Here is a 10,856-nt window from a genome sequence, read left to right as displayed (position 1 = left end):
TACCTGGGTTTATTTAGATTCTATAATTGAAACTCTGTTGCCATCACTGGCCGCTTTAAGCTCTGAGGCCAGCTGGCAGAAAGCAGGTTTCTGGGGTTTAAGTTCTATAATTGCAACATTGTTTCATCCGGAGCTCAGAGCTGAGCTGCGGCAGGCGGGGAACGTTGACTTCCTCCATCACTGGAGTAAGCAAGCCTCATGTTCATGTTCACTTCAGCTGCCTGGCTGCCGGCCACCATCTTGGCTGGCAGTTAATTTGCATATCTCGCTGATTAGCCAATGGGAAGGGTAGCGAAGTTATGGCTAATTACCATGTTTCTCTATTATTAGATAGGATTATAATTTATTTAACTATCCTGTTGACGAATACTTAGAAGGTTCCATTTTTAAAATTATTGCAGACAATCTGATAAATACCCTCCAGATTCTTAAAAAAATCTAAATTATTCAGGATAAATAAGACTAAAGAAAGTTTAGCACATAAGAATAGTTTTTTAAGGCCTAAGCACTAAACCAATATGTATAACAGCCAAAATCTCTTCTATATTAAAAAAAACACACAAAAAGAAAACTAGCTGTATAATTAAATGGAAAGAGGTGTATAATGATTCAGTTCAATGGATATGAAATTAGAGTAGCATGGTAATCCTATTTTATAAACTTCAACCTGCAAGACTGAAAATGTGTGTGAAGTCTTCTTAGTACTACTCATAACAAAATGATAGGCTCAATTACAAACAGTAAGTGACTAATCCTTTAGCACACAAGAAATTTTGATAATTTTTCAATGTTGAAAAGTAAATCTGGTAATGATGAGTTTTCTGTTATTGGTTTTGTTTTGATCTAAGTGAACATTAGCTCAAAAACTGTCTTCTTTTAAAAAGAAAAAGAAACTTGGAAAATATCCTACCTTGATGATGATCATCCTCTTTTGGTGTTTGTTCCAATAACGTATCCAAGGCTCGGGTATAATCTTTCATTACCCAATAGGCAAGACTACGCAGGAAAGGATCAGGATGTAATCTTTTGCAATCGAATCCTGAGCCATCCTTTTGGCAACCCAAAACCTTCTGATTTAGGATAGATATATAAGTGGATGAAGTTTCGAATTCAGATTCATATAAACGGGCAATAACCATGGCCAGCTGAATATCTTCCATTTTTTCAAGACATACCTATAAATTTTAATATTAAGAAATATTTATTTAATGATAATTATTTAGATATAAAATATCCCAACAATATCCTTAAGTTACCTACCACTTATATTTCACAGTAGAAGGAGGGAGACCTGAGTTTGAAGGGCAGCTAAATGATTGCCTGATAGAAGATTAAAGAATAGCAAGAAGAATAAGTAATCTGAACTTAATAGCTTCCAGCCTAAAAAAAAAAAACTTATAAAATAAGCATAAAACAGCACTAGCCAGTTGCTCAGTAGTTAGAACATTGACCGGCGGACTGATGGGTTACAGGTTCGACTCCGGTCAAGGGCATATATCTTGGTTGTAGGCTCAATCCCCGGCACCGGTTGGGGCGCATATGGGAGACAACTAATCAATATGTCTCTCTCACATCTATGTTGCCCTCTCCCTGTCTCTCCCTGCTCCCTTCCACTCTCTATAAAAATCAATGGGAAAAAATATCCTCAGGTGAGGATTAACAAATGAATAACACACAAAAAAAGCATAAAACAAAGTATATCAATATCACCTCAGACTTGGCTCAACTTAAATTAATAACGTTCATTTTTAAATTAAATGCCTATTATGACATTTGAATTTATACACAGCAGTTCCTCTTAATTTCTGAATGTATTTCCATTCTATATTATAAAAGCCTAGCCTAATATGCTAAGTGTCCAGTCATCTGGTCAGCTGTTCAACCAATTAAAGCATAATATGCTAATAACATGCTAAGGCTGCTCAACTGCTTGCTATGACATGCACTGACCACCAGGGGGCAGATGCTCCGACCGGTAGGTTAGCTTGCTGCTGGGGTCTGGCCGATCGGGACTGAGCAAGACAGGCCAGACACACCCTGGCACCCTACCATGATCCCTCCCTGGCTGGCTAACCTCCCGTGTCCTTCCCTGACCCTGATCATGTACTGGTGGGGTCCCTCGGCCTGGCCTGAGCCCTCTTGCAATCCATGACCCCTCGGGGGATGTCAGAGAGCAGGTTTTAGCCCAACAGCAGAACCGACTGCTATGACATGCACTGATCACCAAGGGGTAGATGCTCAACTCAGGAGCTGTCCCCTCGTGGTCAGTGCGCTCCCGCAGAGGGAGCACCACTCAGCCAGAAGCCGGGATCACGGCTGGTGGTGGGTGGTGGGTGCAGGGCTCCCGCACTGCGAGAGGGCACAGGCTGGGCTGAGGAACACCCCCACCCCCGAGTGCACAAATTTCGTGCATTGGGCCTCTAATATAAACATAATTTTTACTCTTTTAAAAGAACCTTCTATTTATATAGCAAATAATGCATGAAGTGAAGCCACATATCCTATCTTACTCTCTATGATTTTATTTATATACTAATGTAACAACACATCTTGAGATTTTGAGGTCATTCAGACAATATGAGTCAATCAACATGTCTCTTCTTTACCAGAGTATCTTCTAGGCTAAACTTTCCATTAAAATTTATAAACATTTAAGCATATTTTTTTATTTTAAATAATTCTTTATTGTAAGCATATTTTTTCCATTGATTTTTTTAGAGTGGACAGGAGGAAGGCGGAGAGGGGAAGAGAAAGGTGGGGAAGAGGGATAAAGAGAGAGGAGTGGGGGAAGAAAGAAACATCAGTGTGAGAGAGATAACTGGTTGCTTTCTGCATGTGTCCCAACAAAGACTGGGATCAAACCCAGGTATGTGCCCTTCACCGGGAATCAAACCTGAGACCCTTTGGTGTTTGGGCTAACACTTTAACCACTTAATAACACTGGCCAGGGCTAAATGTTTATTTTTAAAAAATCATAGCCTGAGATAAGTTTGAAAATATGACTAATTCTAATTGTGAAGTACTTTCACTTTGTTGGATATTTCCTATTTCTTCTATCATGTATTATTTCCAGTTCTATTTTTCCTTCACCCATTTGGATTGTTCATAACAATAGTAAGTACCCTAAGAGGAAGATATCATAAATAAACAGGAACATCTGTAATTACTCTCTTAACCAGTTGCCAGGGTTCTATATATAAAAAAATGCAAAGTTTGCCCAGCTGGTGTGGCTCAGTGGTTGAGTAACGACCTATGAGCCAGGAGGTTATGGTTCGATTTCCGGTTAGGGCACATGCCCAGGTTGCAGGCTTGATCATCAGTGTGGGGCATGCAGGAGGCAGCAGATCAATGCTTTTCTCTCATCATTGATGTTTCTCTCTCTCCCCCTCTCTGAAATTAATATATATATTTAAAGCAAAGTTTTACCTATTCTCATCCTTTTCCAATATCTAGAACAATTACATTACAAAACAGTACAAATTTCAATTTTGGTTCCATACCTATGACTTACATTTAAAAGAAAAAGAACTTAAATGTATCTGCCTTTCTACACTAAATAAGGAGGTTGGGACCATTTATATACTTTAAATAGTTCAGAATCACAGTATGGCAAGGAAGAAAATATTCATAAACCATTTTTTGCCATGTTTCATGCATTTATACTTGAAATGCATGTATTCTTAAAATGAAATATTCCCTATATAAAATTTTTGTGTTTCTCACTTGAATTTATTTATAATTTCATTTTTCACAGTACCACTATTTAAGTTCAGTAACTTCTGTAGTTATTCTCTGTCCTTAGAAACATATGACAAAAATTACAATCTCCTCTACAAACTTTTCAGGTTTTCAATCTCTTGCAAGTATTGCACAGCATATTTTCTTATTTATACCTCTATGGCATCTTTCAATGAGCCAGCTAACAAGAAAAAAGCAGCAGACTGTTCAAAGCGTTGTTTTCCAAGTAAAGAGAAAGCATTTTTCAAAGCAGCTTTACGCCATCTATCTTCATTAAAGTTGTGACTGAAAAACATTGTCATTTTTTCATCATGCTGTGACCTGGGAACCAGAACACAAACACCAGTGGTTAAACCAATTTTAAATATTTTGAATCCTTTACAGAATGTGTAAAAATAATAACCACAAAAATCAATCTAAAAAGAGAACAATAACTTCCGTGATAAGTATTTATTATCAGCTTCTCTTTCCTTCTGATAAGGAAAGCTCATAAATTATGTTAAGTGCTGAGACAACTTACCTAAACAGACCCCACACTACTGCTTTCTTCTTCATTGCAAGGTAGAATAATGCAGCATCCAAGGCATCATTGTTCCTTTGAAAAGAAGCTTTGGCAACCTAAACGGTAAATAAAATACTATATTAAATTAACCATTTAATTAAAAATTACAACCAATTAAACAACAATTAATGCTTCCCTGCTATTTTCATGGCTGATAGAAACTATGGAGACAGGAAAACGTGGCTCTATCCTACAATCTCCAGTATCTTATAATACACTAGAGGCCCAGTGCACAAAATTTGTGCATGGGTGGGGTCCCTAGCAGCTGTTGGCTACCAGCTGGGGCCTCCCTATCCCGGCTGCCAGCTGCCGGCTGCCAGCTGAAGCCTGCCTTCATTCTGTGCCGCCCCTTGGTGGTCAGCACATGTCTAACTCCTGGTTGGTCAAACTCTCACCCGTAGGGACAATTTGCATATTAGCCTTTTATTATATAGGATGGGACAACCATCTGATATCAGTAACAATAAAAGTAATAAAAATAAACACCTTTTATTTATCTTATTGAATCACCACAATCTCTGAGGTACTATTATTTCCATTTTAGATATGAGACACAGAGAGGTTAAGTGAATTGCCTAAAGTCACACAGTAAGGGGTAGAAAAGGGATCAGAACCCTGGTAGTAATAAAATTGTCTAACATAGGAAACAATAAAAAATGCAGAATGAATATTCAATAGATGTGACTTTTTCTTAAAAGTCAAACATATTACATCTCAATGTTTTATAGAAGTTAAAATGGTAACTTCTATGGTACATATGATTTCACAATTTAAAGCTTTCAACTAATACTGATACAGACATCTGTGAATAAATACTAATTATACACACACATTTATAAAATTACAGACAAAAATAAAAGTTCCAGGGTTTTTTTTTAATGGACTTTTTAAAAAGCTAGTAGTTAGTATTTTCCAATCAAATTTTGACAATTCTGAAGGACTGATACATTCTCTCTAGCATGTAATTAAAATACAGAAGGTTGAAGGTCTATTATTTTGAAGGGCTTACAAAGATTAGTTCTCAGAAATTTCATGAGAAAAAGTCTTAATGAGCATGTAATTCTTCTTGTATTTTAAGTGATAACGTCTTTGAGCCATAAAACCAAAGTGTCTGAATATATATAGAACCAATCAATTCAGTATTAAGTTTATTGATTTTAGAGAAAGGAAGGAGGAGAGAGAGAAAGAGAGAAAACATCGATGTGATAAAGAAATACTGACCGGCTGCCTTGAGCACTGGCTCAGACCAGCATAGAACCCACAACCTGGGCATGTGCCCTGACTGGGAACTGAACCTGCCACTTTTGGTACACAAACAACACTCCAACCGAGCCACATGGGCCAAGGCAATGCAGTGTAAGTTTAAAAATTAAAGTAAGTAACATTATTATGTATTTTACATTGTTTTGAATAAAATATCAAATAGACCATCTCTTATTTCTCCCAGATACTGAGATAACCTGTGCAAATCACTAAGTTAAAAGGCATAATAATAAAAAACAATGGATGTTATATTAGCTTACATTGACTGATAGGGAAGCAGGAAGCTACTGAAGCATGGGAAAGGGAAAAGACGCCTAAAACTGCACCATAAAAATGCTTTATTCTCAATACCCTTTTATTTCTCTTCCCCTTTTTTAGTATTCTCAGCCTTCAATCACTTAACTTAGTATTCCAATGTTTAATAATTTTTAGAAGAATTTTTATTCATCTTCAGTTAAGGATTTATAATACACATCTCAAGGCAAAACAATTTACATATCCTTTCTGATTTAATTTTAAGCAATACATTACTTGTGGAGATATATATATATAACTACTATTGTGTGTATACACACACACACACACACACACACATATATATATACCAGAAATATCCTATATAATAAAAGCATAGTATGCAAATTGTCCCCTTGATCAGGAATTCAACCAGGGGGTGGGGCCGGCTGGGGGAAGGGAGGGAGGCCTCAGCTAGCCATTGCCAGGGACCCTACCAGTGCATGAAATTCATGCACTGGGCCTCTAGTTTAATTATAACACAACACGTCACTGACAGGAAATTAAAGAGATCTTTTGTAGGCAATATCTGAAACATTTCAGAAAAAATATGTCTTCTTTTTCTTAGGGACATAAAAAATTCCATGCAGATACTTACTGTGTTATTTATATAACAATTAACTTTTCCTATATACCAGAAACTAGATTTCTTGGTTGGTGTGAGAAAAATTCCTTCTGACATTTGTTCCTATTTTGAGAGAAACGCGGGTATCTTATTGGCTGCCTTACAGGTAGCAGGAAAATGACACTTTTATACTCACACTTCAAACTGTGATCTGAAAACCATGAACACCAGAATCACAGGACACTAATTCAGAGGAAGAGGCCACAGGCCTACCATAATGAAATGGGAGTGGGACTGAGGTGTTGCGGGGTATGCATTTTAAATAAGCTTGTCAGATGATTCTTTGGCATTAAAATTTGAGAACTACTATTGTAGAAAATAAATTCCTCTTGGGAGAAATACATTCACACTTCACAAATGCAGTACCACTAATTGTACTTAAGGAATTTTGATGGACTCCTGAAAGTAAACAATGAATAAGAATTACACTTTCCTAACCCTGACAGAGTAGAAAGGGCACTTCTGACACTTACAATTGATGGGGAGTTTGGCTGGTTACCTACCTTCTCTGAATCTTAGTTCCATCAGGTGAAAAACAGGGCTGGGGCTGATGAGATGATGAAATAATTTATGAAAAGCAACTAGCACCAAACCTGGCAAACAGTAGGTGCTCAATAACAGTTAATTTCTGCAACACTGAAAGAACTTGCAGCTTCCACTAACAAAATTTTTAACAATTTTTTTTCCTAAAGGGAATCTACCAGAAAACTGGTTCCAAAAACCTGTCTTAAAAAATGTACAGCATGTTTCATTTGCTGCCATAGATATATCCTTCAAGTGCACACAAATAAAAACTTTTTATTGAATGTTATTTTAAGTGTGAACAGGAAGCTTGTTGTTTATTATACAAGCCATGCAGAATCCTTTACATAAAAAGAATAATTTTTCTATGTATATAACTGACAAGAACTTTACTTTCTAACTTTAGATATTTTAGTTTCTTAAATTAGAACATACCTTAACAGATAGCAGAAAATATTGCTATTCCATAATATTATAAACTCAGTATATATGGAAAAAGAAAATTGATATATTGCACAGCACTTTATAAAAATCAAGTTTTGGAATCTCCAAAAAGTTTTAAGAAATTTCAAGATCTCAAGATATACAAACTAATTCCCTACTACAGATTTTTCTTGAAGATAATATATTTTATCCTTCAAGAAAACACATTTTTAAAGTTCAAAATCCACTAAAGTAAAGTTACCTTTTCAATGCATCTTCGGAGAGTGTTAATATTCCTGACCCACCAACCAATTCCCATTGCTCTTAACTCAGACCACTGAGGGTCTCCTCTCTGAATTGCGGGAATCATATTAATCAGTTCTTCCTCAGCCTCCGAATGAAAAGCCCAGGCAAAATGGCAAGTAGACACACCTAAATTAGAAATATAAATAATAACCTTCAGAAGTATATCAAAAAAAAGAACAAAACAACTTTTCATATAGCCATGTGTTCATTCATTATGAAAAGAATGAAAGGAAGAAAGGAAGTCTTTCATCATTCAGGATTTTTATGCTATAAGCTTCTATATATACCGTATTTGCCGGCGTATAAGACGACTGGGCGTATAAGACGACCCCCCACTTGGAGGCATATTTTTCAGGGCCAAAAGATCGTCTTATACGCAGGCTAATACGGTAAGATCAGTAATAGGATAAAAAAAATAAAAATCTCTCCCTTTTTCCCAAACATACTTGCTTTTGTTCCCTTACAAAAATAGAGATACTATCTCTGGATCTGTTTTTGCTCATCAGCAGAGGGAAGGTAGGGGAGGGTGGGGATAAGGGGGAGAGATCAACCAAAGGACTTGTATGCATGCATATAAGTCTAACCAATGGACACAGATAGCATGGGGGTGAGGGCACGAGTGGGGGGTGGGGAGAAGTTGGGGGGATAAGGACACATATGTAATACCTTAATCAATTAAGAAAAACAATTCCAAAAGAAAAAAAAATAGAGACACTAAAACTTACTCATTGGAAAGAAAGATATCTGAATATCAAGCCATTCATATGTACACACACCAAACTTATCAACAGTGAAAGCTTTGGTGGAGTCAAAGCATCTTGGCCCATGTGCTTGGGTTGGTGTTTCACGGTTCCTCTTGCTTGCAGACCATATCCTTTAGTACTGAATACTGTAAACCGCCCCATTCATCTATCTGGCCAAAGAGCTAAATATCACGTTAAAGGAAGCTCTAAATTTCATGCAAGTTCCAGGGACTAAAAGTCAGGAGGTACATTCCTCTGTTTAACACTTTAGCTGAAAGTAGTTTAAAGCTGCCTAATATTGATGGGATATGGCAAATTCTTTTTTGCTCTGGTAGAAAGCTGACAGGGATCTAGATAACAAAATGGGCTTAGCGACACCATCAGACTTGGAAGTACAAATGAGTTTATCAATAGTTTACTGATAACACTTTACTACTCCACTTAGAGCAGGTGAAGAGGAAACATGAGGAGAGTGGACCCTACATGGTTAACAGGTAGTGAGAATGCTGGGGAGAACCCTGAAAAGTCTAGGAAAGAAGCCAGATTGGCCAAAGTCGCCACCTATGTGAACCCATTTTGTAAACAGAAATATCCGGGGTCAATGATAGTCACATTACAACACAGGCCTCTCAATGCTATAAGGCTATCAAAATTATTACATATAAGTTTTTTTCACTAACACCTATGTACTATAGAAATCTTACATGTAGCTTAAAGCTTATCTAATAATTACTGCTTTAAAAATAATTCCTTTAGAAAGTATAAAAGGAAAAAACTAATATGACCATTTTATCTGTCTTTTTTTTAATATATATATTTTTTATTGATTTCAGAGAGGAAGAGAGAGGGAGAGATTGAAACATCAATGATGAGAATCATTGGCTGCCTTTCACATGTTCCCTATCAGGGATTGAGCCTACAACCCAGGCTGTGCCCTTGGCCAGAATCGAACCCAGGACCCTTCAGTCTGCAGGCTGATGCTCTATCCGCAGTGCCAAACTGGCCAGGGCTTAATATGACCATTTTGAATAATAATCATGTCTTTTAAATTTTCCATTGCTAGTATATATATACAACTGTTTTAAAATTATATCACAAAGTCAATGCCGTAAGCCTTGACTGCCACTACAAATTTAGAGCGGGGGAAGGTGGACAAAATTAAATAACATCAATTTGTAATTTTTCAGAACCTAAAAGGCAGATTAATTTCCTCACTATTTAAATCTTCGTCTGATTTAAGAGATAATTACTACATCAAATAACTGAATAACTGACACTTTGCTACTACACCTTTATTGAGTAAAGTCTAAGAAACTGAAATATATGAACAAAAGTCATGGAACAGAACTGAAAGATACACAGAAAAATGGTAGGTGGGTGCTATGTGACAGGAAGGTATTAAGTCTAGGTTTGCATATGATTTACCTAATGTTTATACACAAGTATGAATACACCACACCAACCACTTCTATACTGAATAAAAGTTGTGCAAAGGTTCAAACAAGCAGTTAAATACCTTGATGAAGAAGCTGTACTCGGTATAAAGGAGGCAGTGATGTCAAAAGGCATGTGTGCAAGCGCATAGCTAATAGGTATCTCAAACCACACTCATCTAATGTATCTCCTCCTATAAAGTAAACAGAAAATATGTTTAAGAAAAAAAGGAATACAACAGGTCACAAACCAATCAAAAATTAGAAAGTAAATAATAAATTTAGTTAGTGATAATTTATACAAAATATATAAGATAATTTTGAGTGTATTCCTTCATGAATACTTTGATATCTTTATAAAAAATATCTTTACAGCTCTGGCCAGTGTGGCTTAGTTGGTTGGGCATTGTCCTGTGCACTGAAAGGTTGCTGGTTCAATTCCCAGTCAGACCACATGCCTCAGTTTCAAGATCCATCCCTAATAGGGGGCCTTGCAGGAGGCAGCCAATCCTTGCTTCACTTTCACATCAATGTTTCTCTCTTTTTCTGTCTCTAAAAATCAATTTTAAAATCTTAAAAAATTTTTGTTGATTCCCCGGGATAGTGTTACAAAGTGAAGGTTAAACCATAACCTTAATTCCAGAAATTTACTCTTTAGTGAAAAGTTTTACAAAGGTATGCAAGTGTAGTAAGTTTAATCAAAACAATAACGACTACTAGAAAAATGCAATGCAAAAGTATTAACAGCACAGAGACTGCCACTTAGGAAGTACTCAGAGTTTGAATCAAAGTTCAAGTTCCCACTCTACTTCCCATTAGCTAGATTCATTCATCCATTCATTTATTCAACAAACTAAGCATCTACTACATGCAAAGAATGGTTTAGGTACTGGAGATCTGGCACTGAATAAGGCAAAGTGCTAATTTTCTTGGCGCTTACATTTTAG

At 36.5% G+C, this 10,856-nt stretch overlaps 1 protein-coding gene across 1 annotated transcript in view; it reads right to left on the bottom strand.

Moving 5' to 3' along the window:
- DMXL2 (Dmx like 2) overlaps window positions 1-10,856 on the bottom strand; it is a 145,315-nt gene that overhangs the window by 37,488 nt on the left and 96,971 nt on the right. The window contains 5 exon segments of the mRNA XM_006755995.2: window positions 911-1,175; window positions 3,894-4,059; window positions 4,259-4,356; window positions 7,690-7,859; window positions 9,993-10,103. Of these exon segments, the coding sequence (XP_006756058.1) occupies window positions 911-1,175; window positions 3,894-4,059; window positions 4,259-4,356; window positions 7,690-7,859; window positions 9,993-10,103 (810 nt within the window).

This window comes from Myotis davidii, unplaced genomic scaffold, assembly GCF_000327345.1.
Source record: "Myotis davidii unplaced genomic scaffold, ASM32734v1 scaffold132, whole genome shotgun sequence".
Lineage (NCBI taxonomy): Eukaryota > Metazoa > Chordata > Mammalia > Chiroptera > Vespertilionidae > Myotis > Myotis davidii.
The sequence above is the reverse complement of the archived record's forward strand: the minus strand, read 5'-3'. Positions and strand labels throughout refer to the sequence as shown.